General features: G+C 40.2%; 5 protein-coding genes across 10 annotated transcripts; 2 read left to right on the top strand and 3 right to left on the bottom strand.

Moving 5' to 3' along the window:
- The first annotated feature begins 127 nt into the window (after positions 1-127).
- tspo (translocator protein) lies at positions 128-6,395 on the top strand. Of its 3 annotated transcripts, none has more exons than XM_044172788.1 (4): positions 128-146; positions 5,183-5,358; positions 5,450-5,588; positions 5,713-6,395. In XM_044172788.1, the coding sequence occupies exons 2-4, from the start codon at positions 5,186-5,188 to the stop codon at positions 5,884-5,886; spliced, it is 486 nt and encodes a 161-aa protein (XP_044028723.1). In that variant the 5' UTR covers positions 128-146; positions 5,183-5,185; the 3' UTR covers positions 5,887-6,395. The 3 variants fall into 3 exon arrangements, with proteins under 3 accessions (XP_044028723.1, XP_044028715.1, XP_044028705.1); XM_044172780.1 differs by lacking the exon at positions 128-146 and adding an exon at positions 3,766-3,889; XM_044172770.1 differs by lacking the exon at positions 128-146 and adding an exon at positions 4,055-4,265.
- Positions 6,396-7,035: 640 nt separating this feature from the next.
- Positions 7,036-9,157, bottom strand: LOC122864964 (ubiquinol-cytochrome-c reductase complex assembly factor 2). Its single transcript, XM_044172802.1, has 4 exons — positions 9,020-9,157; positions 7,698-7,772; positions 7,294-7,360; positions 7,036-7,215 (listed from the first exon to the last, which is right to left on the bottom strand). The coding sequence occupies exons 1-4, from the start codon at positions 9,155-9,157 to the stop codon at positions 7,109-7,111; spliced, it is 387 nt and encodes a 128-aa protein (XP_044028737.1). The 3' UTR covers positions 7,036-7,108.
- LOC122864933 (mitochondrial import receptor subunit TOM6 homolog) lies at positions 9,051-11,890 on the top strand. Of its 2 annotated transcripts, XM_044172743.1 has the most exons (4): positions 9,051-9,186; positions 9,258-9,405; positions 10,380-10,514; positions 10,724-11,890. In XM_044172743.1, the coding sequence occupies exons 1-3, from the start codon at positions 9,171-9,173 to the stop codon at positions 10,474-10,476; spliced, it is 261 nt and encodes an 86-aa protein (XP_044028678.1). In that variant the 5' UTR covers positions 9,051-9,170; the 3' UTR covers positions 10,477-10,514; positions 10,724-11,890. The 2 variants fall into 2 exon arrangements, with proteins under 2 accessions (XP_044028678.1, XP_044028669.1); XM_044172734.1 differs by lacking the exons at positions 9,051-9,186; positions 9,258-9,405 and having other exon boundaries at positions 10,374-10,514.
- A 1,106-nt stretch (positions 11,891-12,996) lies between these two features.
- sirt4 (sirtuin 4) lies at positions 12,997-16,868 on the bottom strand. Of its 3 annotated transcripts, XM_044172716.1 has the most exons (5): positions 16,825-16,868; positions 16,568-16,656; positions 14,831-15,315; positions 13,963-14,257; positions 12,997-13,845 (listed from the first exon to the last, which is right to left on the bottom strand). In XM_044172716.1, exons 2-5 carry the CDS (start codon positions 16,583-16,585, stop codon positions 13,693-13,695), a joined length of 951 nt encoding a protein of 316 aa, XP_044028651.1. In that variant the 5' UTR covers positions 16,586-16,656; positions 16,825-16,868; the 3' UTR covers positions 12,997-13,692. The 3 variants fall into 3 exon arrangements, with proteins under 3 accessions (XP_044028651.1, XP_044028643.1, XP_044028661.1); XM_044172708.1 differs by lacking the exon at positions 16,825-16,868 and having other exon boundaries at positions 16,568-16,703; XM_044172726.1 differs by lacking the exons at positions 16,568-16,656; positions 16,825-16,868 and adding an exon at positions 15,647-15,794.
- Positions 16,275-25,658, bottom strand: zgc:172271 (Saxiphilin-like). The gene is made up of 16 exons (XM_044172639.1): positions 25,451-25,658; positions 24,400-24,499; positions 24,112-24,288; positions 23,827-23,989; positions 23,647-23,711; positions 21,576-21,733; positions 21,253-21,439; positions 21,027-21,175; positions 20,814-20,904; positions 20,184-20,231; positions 19,930-20,112; positions 19,540-19,687; positions 18,343-18,425; positions 18,054-18,238; positions 17,158-17,344; positions 16,275-17,065 (listed from the first exon to the last, which is right to left on the bottom strand). The coding sequence occupies exons 1-16, from the start codon at positions 25,619-25,621 to the stop codon at positions 17,022-17,024; spliced, it is 2,139 nt and encodes a 712-aa protein (XP_044028574.1). The 5' UTR covers positions 25,622-25,658; the 3' UTR covers positions 16,275-17,021.
- Positions 25,659-25,736: the final 78 nt, after the last annotated feature.

The following is a 25,736-nucleotide window of genomic DNA, read 5'->3' as shown; positions in this document are numbered from 1 at the left end:
GAAAGGTGTGCCTGCCTGACGGACGGAGAGGAGGGGCAAAAAAACCCACTGGACTGGGAGGAAAACGCACCTTTTCCCTGATCTACCGTCGTGATTTTACTGTACATATTCCCTTCAGTGTTTTTTGGGGGGAGCTACACGTGAATGTGTGTATGCCTTTTTTATTTAATGCTTTATTTAAGTCGCCCTCCACTCAAAAATGTGGTGTTTGACCTTCACTGTAATGCATGTGCGAGTTTGACACTAAAAGGCTGTTTTCACATTCATCTACTTTAGTTTCTCTGTGCTCACCTAGAATAGTTAGACATTTTGAGGAAAACGCTGCTTCGCTTTTTTTTTTGCTGGGACTTAGATGAGAAGATTGATACCACTCATGTGTGGATGGTAACTATGGCGCAACAGTCAGCAGGTGGTTAGCTTAGCTTAGCATAAAGACTGGAAACAGGGGGAAACAGTTAGCCGGGCTCTGTCCAAAGGTAACAAAATCCACCTCCCAGCTAAAGCTCTCTAACTAACACGTTATATCTATTTTGTTTAATCCTTACAAAAACCAAAGTTTAAAAACGACAATTGGATGTTTTACTGGAGGTTATGTGCCGGACTAGGGGCAACCAGCGGAGGACGTTACTGGAAGTTTTAGGATGTGTCCAAAATAACTCCCTCATTCACTTATACTCTAATCCCTATACAATATACTCTCAATCATGTTCTCAATAGTGAGCAGTAAATTGAGATTTTTTTGACACTTAATAATAATCATCATCATTTTGCGTCATCACTGACACTGACTGTTAAATCGCATAATGGTAATTTTTGCATCTATAAAATCTGGCGCATTGCATTGTGGGATCGTCCATGTCACGAACACTCCTTTTTTCGTTCCATTGAGGGCACAAAATAGCGGATACATTTACACACTCAAGATTCAGAAAGTCAAATAAAATGGCGGACATCCGGACACAGCTGTAGTCTTTGTGCTAAGCTAAGCTAACCAGCTACTCGTGATAGTTTCATATTTACCGTACAGACATGAAAGTGGTATCAATCTTATCATCTAACTCCCAGATTAGCGTATAAACCAAAATGTCAAACTTTTCTTTAAATCTGAGTTTAAGATGTGTATGTAGGAGCAGGATTTTGTGACATCACAACTAGTTTTGAAGCCTACTGTGGTTCAATATGTGTGAAGTTCGATGTGGTAACTTGAAGCCCCCAGTGCACATGCACTGAAAGGTGACGTAGGAGACAGTTTTTGTCCAGCAGTTAAACTTTTGAAAGGAAACACATTTGCATATTCATAGATTATGGATTTGATCAGTTAAGGAGCATGATTAGATGTGCTTGTAAGTCATTTATTGAACTTTTTTTTTTTTAGCCAAAACCATCACAAACACATAACTGGAGGGGATCTTTACCTATACAGACCATCTCATAATTTAACACTAACATTCAGAATGGGTCAAAGGTTATTTCCTGTTACTTTCTGGGATTAATATCCAAATACATTATTTTTGTATTCTGAATTTGTAGGTGCATAAGTGAAAGTGAATCCTGTGATTTGTATCTGGATTTGGGGAAATATTATTTGCATTAGCAGTTTCAATTCTTTATTTTTCAAATCAAACATTTGAATCTTTCTATGTTCTTTGAAAGGAGCGTGTGTGTGTGTGTGTGTAAATCACTTTTTTTGTCAGGGACCATGTACAAAAATCGCGACTCTCAAGCAAAGAGAAGAGATGCTTTGTACCTTATTCAACTGCTGATTACCTTCCATCTGCAGTCCCTGGTGATGTACAGGTGTACTCCAGGACACCGTGACATCACTGTTGTGTGTGACTTATTTGATAGCTGGCAACATGCTGACACTGTCGGTACCTGGCCGTTTGTTTTCCCATAGAGGGTTCATTGGTCTTTCTGAAAAGTTGAAACATGTCTTTAGGGTTCCCAGTCTTTATTTTAATGCTAATCGTATCTTCTACTGTACTTGATTTCATGGTTTAAAGACACCCTATTTTGTAAGCATTCAAATTCAAATCCAAAATTCCTTTATTAGCATGACCATAGTTAAATACAGTATTGCAAAAGCAGGTTGCACCATGTTAAGAAAAAAAAATTACATGTGTAAATATGTATATACACGATACAACACTATGCACTATCCTACATAAAATATAATACGATATGTAAAACAATATATACACTGTTAGCATTCAATGACATCATTGTTGAATGCCAACTAAATAATTGTTGTTTTGTCTTTGTTTAAACTAGGGCTGCACGATATGGTAAGAAAAATCATATTGCGATTATTTTGACAGATATTACGTTTGCGATATGATTCACGATTAGTGGGAATGATAATTTTGCATCACTGAAAAAACATCATATTGATGTGACATTTGTTGGGGTCTGTACCAAACAAACATGTTTTCATACATCTGGAGAACAAGATTTGTAGGCCAGGGCATCACTGCAGCACTACACTACTTCATTATAATGTTGTTTTGTCACACATTTTACCTTCATCAAAAAACTGCAGCTTCTGCGATTTGGATATTTCACTTGACCATATTGCGATTTCGATAATATTTCGGTTAATTGTGCAGCCCCAGCTCAAAACAACAATGTGTTCAAATGTATCTATTTATTTGTTTATGTTTATTTTCATAGGGATGTATGTCTAAGTATATAGCATGGACCAATGCCACATACCACAGCATTTATAGCCTAAGCTAGTTTGCAATGCCAATAAGCCTTCATAGAAATACCAAAAAGGCAATAAAAACAGATACAAAACAGAGCAAAACACAATGACGAGCACCACATCATTTATGACTACATGACTGATGCCTCTTTAAAACCTGTTTCAGTTCAAGTATGAAAATGATCCCATTCATAATTCAGTATGAGTTATGTGGGTAACAAGTTCCACATATTGATTGCCATGAACAGAAAAGGACATCTATCCAAAGGAGGATTTACGAAAGGGCACCTCACAGTTCCCCATATAGATGCAGCACGCGTTACTGCGCCAGAGACCCCGAGAAGTACCACTATGTCACTGTCACTAATTAAGATTTTTTCACACAAAACATATGAAAATGTACAAGTACAGCTGAAATGATTAGTCCATTAATCGATTGACAGAAAATTAATTGCCAGCTGTTTTGTAATAATTTTTCATGCACAAATGCCAAACATTTCATCGTTCCAGCTTCTCAAACACAAGGATTTGCTGCTTGTCCTTTTAATCATTTTAATTTCTCTTTAATAATTTAGATGTTTGGACTATTGGTTGGACAACAAGCATTGTGACTTTGGGCTCTGGATAATTGTCACAGCTTTTAATCATAGTATTTATTTATTTTTACAAACCAAACAATCAATCGATTAATCCTTTACAAAATAGTTAAAAATTAGCTTCACCTCAACCAACTTTAACAGTCAAATGCTGCTTATGCATGAGTAATAATCTAATGATATAATATATAATAGTATAGCAGTCACAGGGGCCATTTTTCTGCATTGAGTACTTTTACTTTTAATACTTTAAGTACATTTTCACGATTATAGGCTACGTTACGTACCTTTAATGAAACAGAGTATTTTTACAGTGTGGTATTAGTACTTTTACTTAAATAAAGTATCTGAATACTTCCTCCACCACTGCCGGAAGCATATTTTAGCTTTTCGTAGAGAGTGGTGAAAGAAACCCATTACAACACCACACATTGGGAAAGAAGCTGGCTACGAGAGGGAGAAGGGGAGGGAACTATCTTGCCCTTTTTTAAATCTTTGCTGTCGCCTATCCAGTCACGTATCCAGCTGTGTGTGTTTTGTAAGCAACGAGGAAATATGTAATAGCTGGCCAAAGTTAGCAGGAAGTAAGGTAACGTTAGCGACTGTATTTTGTGCCGTTTGGACTTTATGGGACACGGCAGCGTTATACAACACATTTATTTAGCTACCAAAATACTTCACCAACCGTCGGTCCTCTCTTGACCTTGTCCTGGCGACCAATCGTTGCTAAGCACGCTGCGACGTCACGGTGTTTGGCTGTGTGGGTGTGACAGCGCAGGGAGTGTCTGTGGAGTGTGTTAACTGACCAGACCGATAAGATAGCAGCCCTGCCAGCTCAACAAACTTAACGTTATATCACAATATAGCAGCATGCGTGCGTGAGGATCTCGCTGTGTCGCAGTAGTCTGATAAAACAACATACATACTGTACATACTGTGCGGAGGAGCTGACAACTGAGTGAGGAGTAAGTAACATGTTACAGCTTATAACCTACCAGCAATATATTGACAGTAAAATTAGCTTTGATGGTAACTTTGCGTTGTCGAAACTTTGACCTAGAGCCTTTTAGCGCTATATGAGTCCTCCAATAAGTGCGCCATAATGCCTTCCCACACAAAACGACGAAAAGACAGATTATTTTAAAATTAGCATGTCTGGCTGCGACTGTGTGTCGCGTGACTCTAACGTGTTGCCAAACAACCATACCTGTCAATGGTTTTCTAAAGCTTATAAATCTAGGTTTTTGAGTGAGTGTATTTTCATTAAAGCCTACTGCCGCTGAGCATGAAACTCGACTTTAACACAGAACTTGCTTGAGTTTGGTAATCCATCCATCAGTTAACATCACGTATACTTAAATTTAGTAACTCAAAGTTGAGTCAACATCCAGTAATAACTGACAAAAACTCGAGTAGACCTTAACAGGCCTAAAAAATACCTTTCTCAAATGTAGCCCGACCAATACTGGCTTAATGAGGCAGATGCCGATATTAATGTTTGAGTGTTTAAAGCAGCTAGCATCAATATTTTCACATTAACAATGGATCACATAACTACTTGTATGTGAACAGGTCGCTAGTAGTGATGAACCCACAGAGAATTCCCACCTGACTGCAGTCCCCCTCAGCTCTGCGGCGCTTTAAAGCGTCTTTCAGCTCATTGTTTTGGTTTTCTGGCCCACAGCTTTGTGTCACTCTCACCTTTCTTATTATTGTTGCACGAGGCAGCTGTTTTCAGTGGAAAAGCTCGAAAAAGCAACTTTACTTGGTGTTTTAAAGCTTGGTTTTTCACATTTTTGATCATTACCAAAAGAGTATTGAGGTTTGATACCTGGCCCTAGCAGAGGTTAAACAGCTATGATGTGTCCCGCTCTTACCTCAGAACATGTGGCTGCCCATGCTTGGAATGACCACCCTGCCACACCTGGGAGGGCTCTATGGCGGTTACATCACGCGCAGAGAGGTGAAGACCTGGTACCCAACCCTGCAGAAACCATCATGGCGCCCACCAAATGCAGCATTCCCTGTAGTGTGGACTTGTTTGTATACAGGCATGGGGTAAGCATCATCGTGACTGGGTCCTGCAGTCTTATTCTCTGTGATGCAACCTCCTTATCTAAATGATCCCATTTTATATTTTATTATACAGGTACGGTTCCTACCTGGTGTGGAAAGAGCTGAGAGGTGCCACTGAGGATGCATTGGTTCCACTGGGACTGTATGGGCTGCAGCTAGCTCTGAACTGGGCCTGGACTCCTATCTTCTTTGGTGCACACAAGCTGAAATGGGTAAGTTTAACACATTAACGTAATTATTTATTTTAATTGGGAGACCAAATGGGAAGCTTGTGGGGGATGAAGCTCAATATCCTACATCTGTGTCCTTTTAACACCCTCTTGCCGCCCAATTTAGGCACTCATTGACATTGTGCTGCTCACTGGGACCGTCGGAGCCACCATGGTGTCTTGGTATCCCATCAGCCGCACTGCCACTCTGCTGATGGTGCCCTACCTGTCCTGGCTGTGCCTCGCAACCTCTCTCAACTACTGCATATGGAGAGACAACCCGAAGAAAAAAGAAGAGTAGGCGACAGTTCTGTGTGCTTTGAAATGAACTACTCACACTTTGAATCATTTGAATTTGAATGTCCAACTGATATCACCGAGGGTTGACATTACAATATCTGCATATATGTTGACTAATGTGCACAAATTATTTAAAAATCATGATGAGGGCATCGAGAAGTAGTCATAGTTTGTCCAGCAGACTTGTTTGTTTACAGTCATTTGCAGCACCTGATATGGCAGCAGATTACACCTGAGCAGGTTGATGAGGATAAGTTGAATGTTTGACTTTTTGATAGTTTTGTTACCCAAATTGAATACATCCTTTTAAAAAAAAGTGCAAGCTCTTAAAAATTTTTGCATATTGGACACAAAAATGCAACATTGATCAGGCTCCATGTTTAAATTGAAGTGAATGAGAATCACCTTGTCTTACAGATTTTTAAAATAAATTCTTGGGTGTTTTTCAAGTGAAGTGTAAAACTGCATTTGTTTGCTTTTATTTAATACATAAAGAATGTCCCACATGTGCATTTATGATGAAGAGTCTTGTGTTGTAGTTACTGCTATAAATATAGTGAATACATTCATTCAGTCACAGAGTGCCTCGTGTCACTTTGCATAAGAATTATTGTATTAGAGGGTCATAGGCTAAGAGATGTCACTGAGGGAAAAACGTTTATCCTGGTTAACAAAATGAAAGATTTAGCATGTAATATGTTTAAGCACATATGCAATATTTTATGAAAATCTTAAAGGGAATGTTGTAGTATATTGTGGCACCAGTGCAGGATAACTGTGTATGTAACTATTTATGTTTAGAAATCCTTTTTAAAAAAGGACCAAAAACACTTAGTCCTTGGCACATGGCTTAAGTTTCCACCAAATTTCATTAAAAACACATTCATAAGACAACCTAACTAACAAACAGACAAATGAACACAGAAACAAACCCTTCTTGGTGAAGGTAAATATTATCTTGCAATTAAAAACCTGTCTATTTAAAGTATTTTTAATCTAATTTATGTTTGTGGAGGGAATTAGTCACCCTTCTTTATATTGTGTCTTGATCCCCCCAAAGCTAGCTACAGGCTGCACAGTTAACATCTGCAGAGTTAAAATAGTTTGTGAAGTCCATTACAATAGATCATAAAAATAACAAGACAGTCCATAAAGACACCAACAATAAGCTTTATTTCTATACATGCAATGAGAAAAGAAAAGAAAGAAGAGGGAACAAAATGTTATTTTTCAGGAGCTTTCTCTGGAACGTCTTCTGGTGATTTGGAGAATCTCTCCATTAACGTCTTCCACAAACCCTTTTTATCGTCGTCCATCTGTTGCACACTCCCTGCACAATGAAAAGTTAATAACAAAAGTGTGTTTCGTAAATAGCCATAAACATAAATGTAATATTGTGCGTCCATACCTGACAAAAGCACTTTACACTCTTCCACCGTAACTCCAGTAAAGCTTGTGTCTCTTACACGAGGAAACTGTTTAAAGACACAATGACACGTTTGCATTAAATATGTTTATAAGTTTCCCACATGAATACACATTCATAAAAAAGTTTCACAGGAAAGACAATATTGTATGTTGGTGCTGGTCAGTGTTATTGATCACCAAAGCACACAAGTTTAGAGAGACCTTTGTACTTACTATAAAATATTTTATGAATGAATGCTAAATAGTAACCACCACAAGGTCTTCTTTACAGTCTTGAGGCTACAGACAGCTAATTCATATTTTAGGCAAATAAATAATCCATTAAAATAGCTCTTAATGCATAGTTATAGCAGCTACAGTTACAGAAGCACATGTAATACTTACTCGTTGTCTGTATATGTTGCCGTTAATGCGGGCCAAACTTTCATACATCTGGTCGCACTTCTCTGAATCGGAGATCTGGTGGGAAAAATGTATTGATTGGACAAACGTCAAATGATAGGAACACAATTTCTCAGAGAACAATGTGAACATTAGTATAAGCGAACAGATTCCATTAAAAAAAAAATACAATAAGATATTTTACAGCTACTGACATTTTATAATAGAATAAAACTTCAATAAAAGTGCAAACAGGTCAAATGTGCCATTAAGAACAGAAAACTAAAACGTGAGATGTCATCACATATAAATCCTCCACAAAGAAAACCATTTGGAACTTTTTGTAAAGATAAATCTGAATGCCAAAAACCCACTTTTGGATTTAATTAAACTTTAACACCAAACTTTCTCCTCATAGATAAATGAATGAATTGAAAATACAAGATCATTTGTTCCATGAAAAAAATCGGTAGTGGAGATGATAGTCCACGAGTAAAGTTGATTTAATCACAGCTCTGTTTCTGTTGGTGTACTGCTTGGTGGATTAATTTATATTCATACTAAATAATGTGACCATTTTAGAGGTGGAGCTACTTTTAACTAGGCTATGTTAAATACTGTAAAATTCGTCACGTTTAACATAAAAATGTTAACCTCAAAAGTATCTAGTAACTATAAGTCGACCACCACATCTGCAGGCAGATACTATCGGCCGATTTTAGCTTATTACAGCTATATTTGAAAAGATATGTTGGCCAACGAGTACCAAGAACTTGCAGTACAATACAGTATATTTTTGTTGTATTTGTGTTGTTGATGTGTTGACATTAATAAAGAATATGCAGTTTTTAAAACTCTCAATTATAAATATCAGTATTAACTTAAAAATATCAGTCGTACTATAATAACTACCCTTAAAATAAATTTTGTGGAGTAAAAAGAACAATATTTTTCATGTAGTTAAATATACAGTAGCATACAATGTAAATATTTAAGTGGAAGTACTTCAAAATTGTACTTGTACACTCTACCACTTGTGAAACACTGTTTACAGGATGAAAATGTTGGTTCCAACTGCCTTTATGTTATGTGATGAGGTTCAAACTGATACAAACTTACAGTACATTAGCAGTGGCCTCTAAAGCTGCTTTAATGTTCATAATAACATGGGTTCACAGGTATCAATAATCGACCAGGGCAGGCAAGGTCGACGGCAGTAAGCACCCTTATCACCGGCTGTCCTCACGGTTATCCACTTAGCTTAGCTCAGTGTGTTATGTAGCAGCGGGAGAGCCGTGTGTTGTCACTCAAACTGACTACAGTACCTGTGTGTTTTCACCCTCACGGAAGGCTGAAGCTACTCTCTGCCGCAGAAACGTTCCCAAATCACGGCCTTTCTTGGCCTCGTCCCGCGGCCATTCCTCACACAGCTTTAAGAACCGCCGGTACCTGGTAGCAGACATCTTTGGACATGCAATGACAATCGAGTTGGGTGAGGACGACTGAGGTTTGAGCTTTATCGCACACCGTACTTGTGTTACATCTAAACTCTTCCTCCTCCAGTCTCTGCTCCCCTCGTTGCTGCCGCTCTCGCTACACCGCACGCTAGCAAGATGAGCGGATCAGACGGCAAAAAGGGCTCTTCCTCCGGTGTGATGGAGTGGATCGGTTCAGCTTGTCGGTTTGCAACAGACAGAAACGACTTCAGAAGGTGAGCTAATGTGGATAAAATGATGTGTAATGTGCTTGAACTGTGTGCTAACGTTAGCCCTGTAGCTAACGTTAGCACACACTGCGTCAGAGATTTGTCCTTGCCTCGTCCAATCTCTCTCGGATTTCTGGACTAGTCAAACCCTTTTGTCACTATCACGACTGGGTTACCAACCGGGCAAAGTGGGCAGCTGCCCCGTGGTCCCAGGACTCCAGGTGCCCCCGAAAGCTCCAGGCCCACTGCTGGTAGTTTAGTTGATAACTGCACCATTACAACAAAATATTCACTGCCATGACCTTTGAGGGCCCTGCTTTATCACCTGGATCTTAGGGCCCTGTCATAGAGATGGTCGGGTGTTAAAGTTTCCAAAACATTCATTGTTTCAGTTTTGTGATAATATGGTGTTTAGTTATCGGTGCACATATTAGTCGATAAGTAACAAGACATTGCATTACAGAATTGCCAAAATATGCATGAGGTAATTTGGAAAGAGCATTTTTCGACAGCCAAATGTCTTTTTGTGGACAGTTGTTGAGACTCAGACTACGTGACTGCAACGGCCCTTTTCTCCCCTCAGTTTCTGTCTGTATCTACAGCGTCATTAGTAAATGCAAATGTTTGTTCTGTGTTCATGTCCACAATAATGACTATCATCTGATATATCATTATCAGATTTTGCCCCAAAACCAAATTATGTTTAATCAAATTACCACACAGCAGACACGAGGCCAGGTATTATTCCAGCAGAGAAAAACTGTACCAAACGCACCGACAGCGGAAGAAACGAGGGTTAATGGGGGCCCAGCAGGTAATTTTTGCCCCATAGGAGGTTAATCTGGCCAGTTACTATGTAGTATTTTTATTTTCAGCTGACCTAGATGTAGTTTGTTGTGCTGCTTGTTTTAAAGCTTTAATCTTGTAAGAATAAATCATCATTTATGACACGGTGCATGTCAAATCATTTTTTTTTTCAGGAATCTTCTGGTCAATCTGGGCTTGTTTGCAGCTGGTGTTTGGGTGGCAAGAAATCTCTCAGATTTTGACCTGATGTCTCCTCAGCCCGTGACATAACCTGGTCAAAATGCACCACCGCCAAAATTAGGATGATGGTGAGATCATCTTCATTACTAGAGCCCAGAGGGAGGTGCTGTCATTTGCATTCAGTTTACATTACTATTAACCACACTAATGTGTGTTATGGTTAGCGGTTATTTATCATGAAAGTCTCTGCTACACTTGAACTAATGCCAAAGTTACAAATTATTAGCTTAGAGAGGTACATATTTGTAATTGACATGATCTTTTTGTTCCTTTTTAGGTGTCTTGGACCAACAAAGAAGAAACAAGGGACATGAATAAATTATAACAAAACTTTTATTACTAGTTACACTTTGAAAACAAATCATCTTGCTGACCCGTATTAGCCTCAGTTTTCTGTAGAATAACTTATTTCATGTCATCGTACAGTAGGTGGCCTGGAGAGAAATAATTACATTGAATTGTACATTGAGTGTCTCTGTCCTTTTTGCCGTTGACCCATATAATAGCTTTAATTGAATTTTTTAAATCCTCAAAACACGTCTGGTCACTTAAGTGTATTATTTTGGTACATTCGTTTATTTGAATGGTGTATTGTGTGATTTCTGCAGCTATGTCCACTCAGGAGCTCTTTGTTGCTGCAGCTCATAAATGTCTGTCTGCTGGTAGAAAATCTCTCTCTGTCCCTCAGAGTCGGGACCTGGCTGCTCAGGTCTTGGCTGTTGATTTGGGATTGAAACCAGCTTTATTGTACGATAGCAACGGCGCCAGTGCAGATCAGGTGCGGCAGTATTTGAGCTCTTTGCAGTCTTCCCAGCTCGTGTCTAAATCACTTCTCACACTGGATTTAAATGGAAACGCACTTATTGTTAATCCAGTTACAGTCAGATCAAATGTAGAACAGCTGTTTCACGATGGCAACGTGGCTGTGATCGATGTCTGCCATTCACTGGAGAAGCCCACCATCGCTGACCCGCTCAGAAGAGAGCTGAAGAGCATGGCACACGATCTACTGCTTCTCCTGAGAGGGTTCGAACACCTGACGGAGGCCGAGAAACCTCACTATGTTGGAGAGAAATCAGACGAATGGAACCTGTGCACAGTGTTTGGTCTTTTATTGGGTTACCCCGTCACTTACTGGTTTGATCAGACCAAGAGCTTTGAAAACTGTCTGTCTATGACTCCACTGATAGTGACTACAGCTTCAGCAACATGGCAGGCAGATACCGCAGCTCACAGATGTTGTCTGTACTCCTTCAGCGTCCCAGCTGTTCTGCTTAAAGAGATACAGTCCAACCTGGAACACTGGAGGCTTTGTTTACAGGAAAGATTTCAGCAGCAAAATGTCCTAAAGGATCTTACAGTTTGTCAATCCACAGTCATTCTGCCCTCAGTCTGTTTGTGATGCTAGCATAAGTTTGTGTTTAAAATAAACTCTTATAAAATATGTGGGCTTTACTTCATCACTCCATTACACTGTGTCAAAACAGCTGTTTATTTCTTAATGTGCAGTGGTATTCAAACACTGGGAGACAGTGCACACACACTACCAACATTATGACAGAAGGCCCTGATTAAAGTGACCAAATACGTTTCAGAAACTTTGAGTGTTATTTTTGTCAGATTATGTAATTAATATCCAGGGCGAACAACACCAAGTATTCCACAGCCATTTTCAAAGTCTACAAAGTTACTGGTGTTTATGTCCTGGTATGTAAAATCATGTGCTTCAGTAAAGTTGTTTTATTTTAACAGAGAACATCTCTCACGTGATCCTACTTGGACTCCAGTCTGAATAAACACAATTAAAAATATAAGTTCAATAAGCTTCACAAAACCAATTAATTTGAGTACTGTATGTTACGTTAACAAAACTGATTAATTAGGTGTACGGTAGTCGTCTACTAGGGTATGTTACTTTTGTGGTGTGTATAAAGTACACTGAGTCTTTTTGACCAACAGTATACAGATAATAGGTCCATGACAAATAATAATAGACACTTTGACATGCCATAACAGGAAAAGCGCAGATTTAATAATAATGCCTGCTTTGCTTTTACTTGTACCAGTTCCAAGTCAAAACTATAGCTGTGTTCTGTCCAACAATACAATGCACAGAGGAAATGAAGGAGCTCCTTATAGCTGGAATAATAAAATTGTGGATGTTGTCAAACAGCTGCAGGAGCACCTCAAAAAACAAACAGCAGTGGCGTTCCAAAGTTGCAGTTTGATTAACACGCAGCAGTGAAAGCATAAACATTTCCTGTTGGTATAAAAGTAGCGCCACTTGTGCCTTTGCTGCTATGGCAAGTCACATTTTCCGCTGTAAGAAGGTCTGTTGTACAGCACTATAGTTCTCAATCTGCAGACTTAATAAGTCGATACGTTTTGTCTGAATGGTCCTCAGTCTTAGAAGCCTCACTGTGGAGCTCCAAGTTTGAGATAAATTGATAAAGTGTGGTGTCAGGGGACTATTGATAATTGCAAAACCATACATTTGTGGAGACTGACGTTGAAAGTGTCCACCTTGACAAATTAATGTATAAAGGGCTATAATGCTTTAAAATGATTTATTTACATAAAGTGAAACTGAAAATAACACGTTTGTCATGACATTTCAAATACAAACATTTGCATCAGTTTTAGGTAAAATAAGATCAAGTGCTTGACAGTTTGCTGAACAAACACACTGAACTCTCAAGCCTCTTACTTGTATAGTTAAACATTGTTGGAGAAATTGGGACAAAAGGTCCATTCTATTGACTATGTTAGCATTTAAGATGTATACCTATCAATCTCAGCACCATTATATAAAAACATGAGACTAATCCATTCCAGGATAACACAAATCACACCCTTTAAAAACAGCTGATTGCAGTATATTTTGTATAATCTCTTGAATTTGTTTCAAAGCAGCTCTCTATTGTGTCTTACCTACCACATGATTATTTTTTTTTTACCTTTATCCAATAACTGCCTGCACTTCCACAAACATGGAGAGGACAGGCACACTTTATTCGAAGTAGGACAAATCTCATTTTAACATTCAACTGTCCCTATTTGCCCTACTTTGATAATAGCAGCGAATTCTCCTGGCAGAGAAGTGTAGATGCTCCTGGCTCCTTTTACGTTACACAAAAAAGTGCCAAACAGCGGAGGCAGCCATCCTGAAGTAGATTATGTCGTTTACTGGTTTAAATCCGAGGTAGTTTTGACCAGCTTAATATCCAAACTGCATGTCCATGACAGTCAGAGAGGTTGAATGACTGACAGCACTTCACCACAGCGGCCGCTCACTTTCAGCTCGGCCAGGTGATCTGCCCTCGTGGACCCAATGTTCAGGATGGCGACTGGCATTTTCCTATCACTCGCTGCCAGTAAAAACCTGTATCCTGAATATACCTTGGGAATAACAGAGAGGGACACAATTATACACAAATTCAAAAATCCAGAATAATTGTGTTGTATACTTGTGCTATCTTGACCAAGGTGCTTCACACATTTTTCTAAAAAACCGACCTGTAACGATGACCCCACGACTAGCAGCGCATCCGACTCCGCCAGTCTGTCGTGCACTGACTGTACTGTCCCTTTGTTCACAGTGTCTCCAAAAAACGTGACCGCAGGCTTCAGTATCCCTCCACAGTCCTCACAGGAGGGAACTCTGAAATGGAGGACCTGCTCGTCCTCTAAGAAGACATCACCGTCCGGAGCCACAGCGCCGGCCTGCGCTCTCCAGTCCGGGTTTAGTGCTACAAATCGCGTCTGGAGCTCCTCCCTCGCCGAGATGGCACCACAGCCTAGACACATCACCCTGAGGACACATATGAGCCCCAACATTTCATCTTTAAACACATTTTTGTAGATAGGCATGTGGATAGTGACTTATAAAAACTTACTTAAGAAGACCTCACTGTGAACAGATTTATTTGCAACTACTTTATATCGAAGAAATAGACCCTATGGATGACAGCTTACAGTGAGGTCTGTGGATGATCCAGAATACAGAATAATGTTGCTACTGAACTATTAAATCAAATTTTTAAATGTTGTGGGCACTACAAATGAAATTCCATTCACCTCTAATGTATAAACCAAATCTATCTGTGCGGCTAGATATCACTAGGAGTTAAAATGTTTTTTTGTCATTTAGATCAACCAACCCTTTAAATATACTGCTGTATTTACTTTTTTTTACTGACAATCATTTCCTACTGGCACTGTTTATCATTTTTGTTTAAACAAAATCTAATGACTTATCAAGCACTAATATGTAGCAGTTATAGCTTTCCCTTTTCCATAAATCCTGGACAAAATAAAAATCTGAAGACCACAATCTTGACAGCTATTAGGTTCATGGTTAATGTGTCATTTGGTGTTTTCTCACCTGTGTGCACAGCCGTGGAGCTCAGTCAGTCTTTTCTGTCCTGCCTTTGAATGAAGAGCATCCACATTCTGTGTAACCAGCCAGTGCAGCTTGCCTCTCTCCTCCCACCGCTGCAGGACCTTGTGTGCAGAGTTTGGCTGACGGGAGGAGAACTGCGGCCACCCCACAAAGTTTCTGGCCCAGTAGCGCTGGCGAGACTTTGCGCTGTGGACAAACTCTACATGCTGCATGGGTCGTCTGTCAGTGCGAGCATACAGCCCGACACCCTCTGAGCGGTAATCAGGGATCCCTGACTCTGTGGAGAGTCCTGCTCCACTGATAACAAACAGGCGTCTGGCTCGGGACACAAAGTCCTGCAGCAGCTCCAGGGAGTGGGCATCAGTGGTGCTGCAGGCGGGGACAAAGCTCAACACACCTGCAGGGACTGAGGATGCCCTCCTTACAGGTGCTGTGTGTAATATGAGGATCCGCCATGGTAATCTCATCTGCAGCAAGACAAACACAGCACTGACGGTTAGAAATGAGACATCTCCTTTACACCGCAGGTGACAATGCTAACAGTCAGGTAACCTAGCTAAGAAGCTACACGACTACATGCTACTTAATGCAACCTTTAATGACATTATAATGGTCTTATAAGTACAGAATATATGAAAGGAAAATATTCAAACATAGCAAGAAACAGTCACTGGGCTACTTTCCAAAAGTGCACGTTACAACCGGTGACTAACAGCTGGCTAACGTTAACAGTTACAATGTCAGCTAACGCTAGCTAGCTAACTAACTTTGTTCGTGTACGCTAGTTAGCTACTATACCATATTGTGCGCTATAATTGTAGCTACAGTTTAACGTTACTGTAGTAACAGTGTCAGCAGCTACGAAGTGTTGGTTGAATAACATGACAAATCACAGCAGCCTGATATAACATGGGAACCCTTGTCGGGCTGTTAAAGTGACAGCAACAGGAAATACCAGGATTTACGTAACACCAAACACTGTCACGCTGTACTCTGGGAGTTGTAGTCAAAGATTTATAGTTGAAGATTGCTATGGTGTTCGGTTTTATTTGTCAAAATATGTACATGTACATATACACATGTATACATATACCTTTGTTATTTTAAATGGAGCTCTTAACCTTAGTCATATTTTCACTAGTCTCTAGAAGACTACATACCTCTAATGCCCCTTTAATTCAGACTTCGGTCCACAAGCAGGTAATATAGACAAAGATGACTAAATAACTTTACACCAACTTAACTGCATTACATAAATTGCATTGCATAATTAATACAAAACTAAGTATAATGCAGTAGTTCTAGCTGTATTCAGCTGAAGTAAGTTTCCTTTCTGTGATCAACAAAGAGTTTGGATATCTGTATTTAAACCACAGCGTCAATCTCAAACAGTGTGGAGGTCCATTGGAAAATATGTGTAAAAATGTATAGCCAGGATTGAGGCCATTTATTTCAGAGCTGCTTTAAGACTAATTAACAATAGTAAGAACCATTGCTTTAAAATGGCACCCCCATATATTTTCTGGCTCCCAGTCTCACACTCACTTTGAGATTTATTAACTTAAGTACTGTAATATAATTGGTGCATGTAAAAATTTAACAAGTGAGGCAAAACTTGGATAATTTACACATGGTTACATGTTACCTATTCTACACACATTGATTTTACACCTGATTATTTTTATTATTTACAAGTGTAGTCATGTCTTTTGTCATTACCTCAATGCTTTGAGTCATCTCAGCTTCTTTGTGTGAGGCTTCATGTTTGCACTTTGCTGTGTTAATGGCAGGAATGTTTTGTTTTCAGGCTTAAAAATACAAAGCAAATGTGTTTTGCATTTTTGAAACACAGATTATACACAATACAACATTTAAAGTCATAATGGTATCTGAAAGTTGCTTATGAAAGAAGACTTGACATGAAAGCAATAATAATGACTGAAGTAAAGAGTTATAGGTGTTGAAAAGTCAATCACTTCGGTTTGCATTGAATCCCAACCCTTGTTGTGCAAAAGCAGTCAGGCAGCAGAGTTTTAGCCTTTAATCTCTGCTGTGAACAGGATGATACCAGTGATGGTTTGCAGTCATCACATGTGGACGAATCAAGTTTGTGGATGAAGGGTTGAACCACTGAGTATCACAGGGAAAGGTAACGTTTCCTTCTGTGTGTCCATTAGAATATGCTACACACGTCCTGATTACAAAACTCCAAGATATCTGTTGTGAGGAAAATAGATGTAAACATTAGCATTATCGAGTTCAGTTATATGTTTGACAGTCAAGCAAGTTTATTTTTATTGTAAGCTTACCAGAGTGTGTGCAGTTGAAGACAGTTTCTGCGTGACTGTAAAAGTCATCTCCGAGGATGGAGCGGTAGTCCATGTGGCTTGTGTGGACAAAACACCGAGTTGCATCTTTGAACAGCAGATCACTTTCTCCGTATTGGTGAGACTCAAAGAGCTTGAACTCTGTGTTTGGATTGGCTGCCAAAGTTTCCTATAGGGTAGAATTTTACAAGAGTAAATATCCACCTAAACACTCCCCATTTCACAAATGTGCTGATTTCCATCAGTATTCATCAGCAGAAGCAAAGAACTGGATCCTTGGCAACAGTTTCTGCCGGCAATGTGGTCGCGACTAGAGCTGCTATTGGACCTCAATAATGTTGTGGTACCAACTGAAATGTGTCCATAGTACAATATAACCAAAAGCTGGCATCAAATGTCTGATTAGATTTCACTCTTGTGTACTTAATCGTTAGATAATTGCAGATGTAAATCAAAATTTGGTAATTTTAGACTATTTTATTCAGGAAAATATCTTGTAAGGCTGCTTGTCGTTAAACAACTTAAAACACCCCCCCACAAAGTGTTTATATTTCTTGAAGAAAAGCATCAAACTGTGACCTGAAATAAACCCGTCCTAAATGCAATGGCAAGCACCTTGGAGTTTTGCATGTTAGTTAAAGGCATCTTCAAGACTTTCATACTTCATCTGTCTCAAGCTGCAGCGTTAAGGGTTTACTTTAAGTGGTAGAGGTGCTGCTGAGCCGTAGAGTGACAGAACCTGAAACTTACACTATTCTTGATGACTTCAAGAGGCAGCAGAGACCCATGTTTCGTAGACTGTCCGCCATGGTGCATACAAGGAAAGCCTGATTTAAAACACTCCCATCTGTTAAAAGAGTCTGTTCGCATAAGCTGACCTGCGACTTCATGAGGAAGTCGTACACTCGTGCCGTGAGCACTGGCCGTGTCATGATGGTGTTAGGAGGGATGACTCCGAGGTTACAGCTCTCCCACTCTGACAACGGGGCCCGACGACCATCACCACACAGCAGCTCAAAGTCGGATGACGTCCAGCCCTCGGCCCAACCGGTGGAACTCAAACCTGAAGTACAACACGACAAAGATACAATGTAACATGATAAACATACAGTATGTGTTAGCATCAGTGTGTGTGTTCATGTCAAAACTTCATCTTGAATATCTCACTGAGGACGTTGGCAAGAAGGTTGTGCTGCTCAAGGAAGGCCACATCGCCGTAGCTTTTACCACTTGCATCTCCAACCAGACACCTGTGAATAATGAGTAAAGGGCTAAAGGATTAAAGGGTCAATTCAGCCAAGTTACATAAAAACATTTTCTCACCGCCCTAGTAGCATCCAGCCACACAAGTAGTTTTGATTTTATTTGCCCAAGGTTTGAAATTTTGGCCTCCACTCAAATACAATGGAGGTGGAGGCAGAACTACTTTCTACCAAAAAAATAGTCCCTATGACAACAGTTGACGGTGTATTTTGCAGATTATCCAGAATAATGGGGGCACTGTTTCTGGAAAGAGGTGTTGCTGTTGATTTTAGACCAGCTATATTTTAATATTTTTTTTTATTAACAATGGATTAAATGAGTTCTTGTATGTGAAAGTAGTCATTCTTAGCGGCAAACCCACAGAGAATTATCAACCTGCAGTTCCCCTCAGCTCATTTTAACATCTTTAAGCTGATGTTTTGGTTTTAAGGCCTGAAACTTTACTGTTTTGATTCACTCTCACCGCTCTCAGTGTTGTTTTCGACCGCAGCAGGAAGCTGTTTTCTAATAACTGATGGTACACTACCTGTGCAGCACCCAACAGCTGACAGACAAAGTTAGTGACTAGCTGGTGAACACAGTATAGCAGTTAGCAACTGAAGAGCCAGATATTCTCCTGAGGAATTGGTGGAGGAAAGAAAAGCTAAAAGAGAGTGAATATTAGGCAGAACCACAACTCCAAATGAACACTAATGTTGCTTTGTATCTGCTGGATGTGTAAACATGCAACTGTTTGCTAATAAGTTCACCATATCAATTTAAAAGGTGATAATATCTCAGTGTTGCTTTTACAGCTGCCCCTAAGTGGCCAAAAAATCTGTTAATTCAGGTTTACATATAATGTTTTAAATGCTGTGAGCGCCATAAACGTTATTCCTTTTACATCACTTGTATTGGGGTGGCGGTAAATGTAAAAGACATAGAACTTTAAACTTAAAAGGACAAATAAAACCCAAACTAACTTAATGGCTGCATACCACAAAAGGTAAGTGAGGAAAAAATGCTTTTTCATAATTTTCACTTCAAAAACTCTTTAAACGCTCCACACCAGCAACCACAGGCGAACAGGAAGCTCTGATTCAGGTGAGCCACCACGCATACCTTAAAGCCCCCATGTTGCCATAGTAACGCTCATTGTGGTTGTCAGCACAGCGTTTGGTGGCAGCCTCCCCTGTGCCTCCCATACACACTTTACACAGATTCCCCTGAGAGCCAGGAAGACAGCCTTTCCAAAACACCTCGTTGTACGCTAAGAAAACACAAAGTGGCATACTGCAGCTATACTGTGTGTGAGTGCAAAAATGTGTTACATTTAAAATGGCAAAAAGACAAGCAGCCAACAGTAGAAAGTGTCACAAGAGGTCACAGCACACAGAAGAGATATAACATGATATTCTTACAACAAGAGTGTAAATATAAAGTCGAATCCTGGTGAATAAGTTCAATAAAGCTTTTTATGCAGGACTCCATGTGACCGATTCAGAACAGTACCTTGGTTTGGATCACAGGCAGAGCTGCTGTTATGCTCCAGGCTTAACCTGTGTCTGTACGGCAGCAGCCAGCCTGCTGGGCTGTACATGCGGCCATGACAGGAGCGACGGCCTCCGAGGTTCCCGATGAATATGTTTCTGCTGGAGCTCTTTGCCACTGCCACACCCACCACTGAGGGCAACACTGAGGACAGAGACAGTGGCATGTAAAGACTACAATCACATCAGCTTCAAGTTGGTCGTTTACTGTCTTACCATCGGTCTCTAAGTGGGTCAATCCTTCAGCTGGCACACATACTTGTCCTAAGAGTCCAAGAAAAACACAGAGGAAACGGATCAATATTTTTTGAATGAAGCAGCTTATTATTACAATTCATCGTTTAGTTAATAAAAAGTCAAACATTTTTCAAAAACTCTGGGTAGAAAACCCACTTAAATTAGCAGCCCTTTATTTGGGTGCTCTTCCTTCAGAAAATGTTCATTTCAGTGTCAAATACCTATTTTGGATTTTATGTATTTTTTATGTACTTGTATTATCATTTATTATTACTATTTGTTACTATAATATTATTATTAGATTTTGCTACAATGACTATATTATTTGTACACTGCCTTATTATTTGTACAAATCCAAATAAAAGAGAATAAGAAAGGCTAATTGCTTGTTCTGTCCAAAAAACTCAAAAATATTAAATTTACAAATTTACCCTGATATAAAAACAGAAAAAAGCAGCAAAAGTTTTGCTTCATAAATGACTTAAAAGATGTATATAGAAATATACAGTAGAAAAGGCTCCAACTTGAGTTTGGAGCCACCTCGTCGCTGTGCGTATATGCATTTTGAAAATAAACCTTAGTAGAAAAACTATGTAAACAGAGTCTTACCATAATATTCTGTGACTACAGGGACAAGACCACATTTTCCTGCGATGAAAGAGTGAGTTGCATCCAGCGAGACGGCGTCCACCTCGTCCCTCTGTAGCAAATTGCGTCAGCGATGTTGGGAGAGTATACAGGCAGTTGCAGCTTGAATAATAGGTGTTTTTCAAGTGTGATGAAATGTCAACATCCCAACATCATGTGATTTATATGACTTACCTTAATTTTCTCAATACAGTTGCGCATGGAGACTGCTCTAACACACACCAGCGGGTCTGACTTTATACTGAGAGCCCACTGCTCACATTTCTTCTGCTCTGCATGGCTAATACAGCACCATCGCACAACACTGTCCTCCAGTGAACTTCCTGCACACATACAGGTTCAATGAGGTCATAAAATCTCAGCCAGTCTGTTTTGAATACTAAAAAGAACAACCACACACCTTCATGTCCAAGACCTTTGAGAAGTGCCACATAATCCAGCCCCAGCACCTGACTGACATCCATGTCATCTGGCAGAACAGCTAGTTTATCCGTCACATCTTTGAAGAGAAGGTCATTTTCTCCAAAAGCAGATGAGTCGAAGAGTTGGAAGCGCTGCCTCTCTCTTCCTCGTTGGCCAAACAACATCTAAACAGCAACAAAGAATCCTTGAAGAATCTTTTTTTGGGGTAAAAGGACAACTAAGGACATGTAGTGTGGAAACAAAGTGTGTGATGTTTGTGGAAAAAGTGGGAAAAGAAAATGGATGAACAAGAAAATGTACCTGCACGGTCACTAGAAATTTGCGAGCAACCTTGCGAAAGTTAAATCTGGTGACCATGCCGCCTCCTGGACCACGACCCAGATTACAACTTCTGTAGTGACTGAGAGGAGCTTGCGTGCCATCTGTACACAGTAACCTGAACTCATCTCTGTCGTTGTCTGACGGAACAAACATGAATATGAAAAGCAGATGTTACAATCCTTGAAAAAGGAGCTTTGCAGTTTAATTCTGAAGGCTTTATCCTTCATCAACACCACCTGTCATGTCCAAAATGTGTTTTACTGAACTGATTTTAAACTGGGCATTGTGTTGATCGACAAAAGCAGGAGAAGGCATAAATGTGATAGATGTAGCAATCCCAAGCGACAGCAACATCAAGAAGAAGTTTTCTGATGACTCTGCTGTGGTGGGAAGTATCAGTGGTGGTGATGAGGCTGAGTACAGGGCTGTGGTGGGGAACTCATGGTGTGAGCAGAACCATCTGCAGCTCAATGCGACAAAGTCTAAGGAGCTGGTTGTAGATCTACGAAGGGCCAAGGCACCGGCGACCCCGGTTTCCATCCAGGGGGTCAGTGTGGACACTGTAGAGGATTACAAGTACCTGGGAGTACACTTGGATAATAAACTGGACTGGACCAAGAACACTCAAGCTGTTTACAGGAAGGGCCAGAGCCGCCTCTATTTCCTGAGGAGGCTGAGGTCCTTCAACATCTGCTGGACAATGCTGAGGATGTTTTATGAATCTGTGGTGGCCAGTGCTATCCTGTATGCTGTTGCATGCTGGGGCAGCAGGTTGAGGGTAGCGGATGCTAACAGACTCAACAAACTGATCCGTGAGGCCAGTGACATTGTGGGGGTGGAGCTGGACTCTCTGGCGGTGGTATCAGAGAGGAGGATGCTGGCCAAACTACACGCCATCTTGGACAGTGTCTCCCACCCGCTCCATGACGTGCTGGTCAAACAAAGGAGCACCTCCAGCGGTAGACTCATCCCCCCAAAAAGCACCACAGAGCGCTACAGGAAGTCATTCCTGCCTGTGGCCATCAAACTCTTTAAATCCTCCCTCTAACATCACTGCAATACTTGAAATATTGTGCAATATTCTCTGTTTAATACTCCTGTGCAAGTTTTCTGTTTAATATTCCCTATTTATTGATAATTATTCAGACTTATATTACTGCTGTGCAACATCCACCGTCTAATAATCTGGTTAATCTGCTACACTTAACTTGACAGTACTCATTATTGCACTATTACTTATTTTATTACATTGTATTATACCGTACATACTTATCAACCTGTAAATCCACTTCTGTACTTACACTTATTTTAGCTTTTATACTTATATCCACTTTGTACTTAATTTATCTTAGCTGTATTATAGTGTATTATATTTTGATTTGCTTAGTACATCTATTCCTGTGCGCACTGACGTGACAGTGAGCAGCTGTAACGAAAGAGTTTCCCCTCAGGGATCAATAAAGTATTTCTAATTCTGAAGAAGAAGGAACACGAGAAGCTCAAAAAATACCAAGGGCTGAAAGAGGAGCTACAAAAGATGTGGAGAGTAAAAGCAACAGTGGTGCCAGTGGTAATCGGAGCACTGGGGGCTGTGACCCCCAAACTGGGAGAGTGGCTCCATCAGATTCGGGGTCCAACATCTGAAGTCTCTGTCCAGAACAGTGGAGTCCTTTTGGAACAGCTAAGAAACTGCGCAGAACCCTCAAACTCCCAGGCCTCTGGTAGAGGACCTGAGATTGAGGACACATACCACCCCACGGGGGTGAGAGGGGGGATTTTATATATATATAAGCCAAATCATAATTTGTATTTTTTCATTGTTTCTTCCTTTCTGGTATTTCTGCCTTTATTAAATAGACAGACAGTAAAGACATGACAGGAAATGAAAAGAGAGCAATATAAGGGAAGATTTCCAACAAAAATTCCTGGCTGGACTCAAATCGGTGACATTGTAATGACATGGTCAGTATCTTAAACCCCTAGGCTACCAGGTTGCCTCAGAAAAGTTTGTTTAATTTTAACAGACCATTAGAAGACACAGGTAGTTTACCTCCAATACTTTCAAGAGCTAAATGGTCCACAAATGCAACATCTCCTGCCCCGGTCCTGAGACATCTGTGACAGAGCAAAAGAAGCAACAGAACAAATGCATTTCTATGCTGTTTTGAATGTCTACATGCTTGAAATATAGCAAATGTGAGTTGTAAGTTGAGAGCTTGTTGAGCCTGACCTGAGGGCCCCGTGGCTGTTGTAGAAGGGCTCACTGTGGGACGTTTCGCAGTGGTAATTCTTCTGGCGAATGTAGGACTTCTGGCCTTGACACAGAGCGCAGAGAAGTGGTGCCGTGGCAGCAGCTCCTGGAATACAGCTGGCACTGAAAAAGGTACTGACGTCTGCTCGAGAGGAGAAAAACAAGTCAGGGATGGAAAAACCAGAGGGCCAGAAATGACAAAATAGAAAGAAGAAACTTCCACACTGTAGTGTTTTCACTGGCAGCTGATTATAATCTCATTACCCTGACTAAGCGGCTGCTCCTTTGACCAGCTCAGGTAATTGCGGGACAGCAGGAAGCCGAGGGGAAGACTCCATCCAGCTGTCCATCGTACACCACTGTGACAGCTCCTGTGGCCCTGAAGGGATCGTATGTCCAAACTGCTGTTTCTCACCACAGCCACAGACAGAATACAGCCTCCTGCAGGACTCGGTGTAGACACAGGTGGACATACACAGACAGGTATACTGACTCAGACACCAGTGCTGAAGAGACATGCTGAAGCGTCTCTGAAATGTGAAGTAAACCTACCGTCACTGTATATCTCCTTGGCTATGGCGACAAGGCCAAAATGTTTCGCAGCAGAATAAACTTCTCCTGCATCTAACGTCACAATATCAGCACGGTTAGCCTGAAACCAAGAATTAACACAGTGAGTCTTAATATTACAAATGGTAGCTCAAAGAAGACCTCACTGTAGTCGTGTTCATACACCTTTTGAAAGCTTTCATTATTACAAAATCACCCAAAAGAAAATTGTCATACAACACATTTGCAAATGTACAACATCTAATCACAGAAGGGTTTTCATCACCCTGAGACATTTTGTTGAAACACCTTTTCAGTTATGATGTCTTTATGAAATCAGTATCAATCAATTGCTTTGGCTCTTCCTGGTTTTGATGTTTTCTCCCATTTCACATACCAACCTTTGGCACTGTAAACAGGTTGTCATCAGGAAATGAGTTAAACCGATACATCCGCGTGGTATTGACTGATAAGTTACAAGAAATTGCAGTACAAAAATGACAAAGCTCTGTTTGAGGTTATTTAGAAACAGTGTCTGTCCATCAGGGAGCATTGACAAGTTGATTGAACATACCTTCCTTAATAACAAGTATAAGGGATCCTGGTCTAAAATGTTTATGTTAAAAAATGAATATTGGTCAAGATTTTGCTGTCAAATATCACTATCGGCCTCAAAAATCCAATATCGGTCGAGCTCCCTTTACAAACGCCCTGACCTGATCCGCCCTACAGGAAAAGTCATCTGTGAGACTTTATACAACACATTTTTGATCCAAAACATTCTAACATCCATCTGTTTCCTACATGTCTATTCTCTTTTCCAACTCTGGTTTTTATTTTCACTTTCATTTCTGAGAATTTAAGAATAAATTCACCTTGGCATTAAGATTTATTTGTGTATTTGTCAAGAAAATGGTTTATTGTATGATTTTAAGCTGTAATATACACACAAACACTCACAAACATAACTTCATATGGCTGACATTTGCTACAGTGACTTCATTTCCTTTTTGCAAAATTTATGACATTGCATTTAAGGTGAGGAATGGCTCACCCTGATCTTATCGATGCAGTCAGTCGTGCTGGACGCTCGAATGCATGAGAGTCTCGCAAAAGCTGCCACAGCAGCTGGCGGCAGCACTGCCACCAGAGCTTTAGCTAGTTCTGCACACTTCCTCTGTTCAGGATCTGACACTGTGCACCACCGCATCTTCTTAGCTAACATGCAAAGAATAGTTCGAACAGCTCATCAGAAGATGAATATACATTTTGTACAGAATTTGTTATTTGTCAACTTCATGCATATTTGTGTTTTGGTAAGATGCAGGTACTTAATGAAT

The sequence above is a fragment of the Siniperca chuatsi genome, linkage group LG2, assembly GCF_020085105.1.
Source record: "Siniperca chuatsi isolate FFG_IHB_CAS linkage group LG2, ASM2008510v1, whole genome shotgun sequence".
In the NCBI taxonomy this organism is placed as follows: domain Eukaryota; kingdom Metazoa; phylum Chordata; class Actinopteri; order Centrarchiformes; family Sinipercidae; genus Siniperca; species Siniperca chuatsi.
Note: the sequence above shows the minus strand (reverse complement) of the source record. Positions and strands in the feature narration are given on the sequence as shown.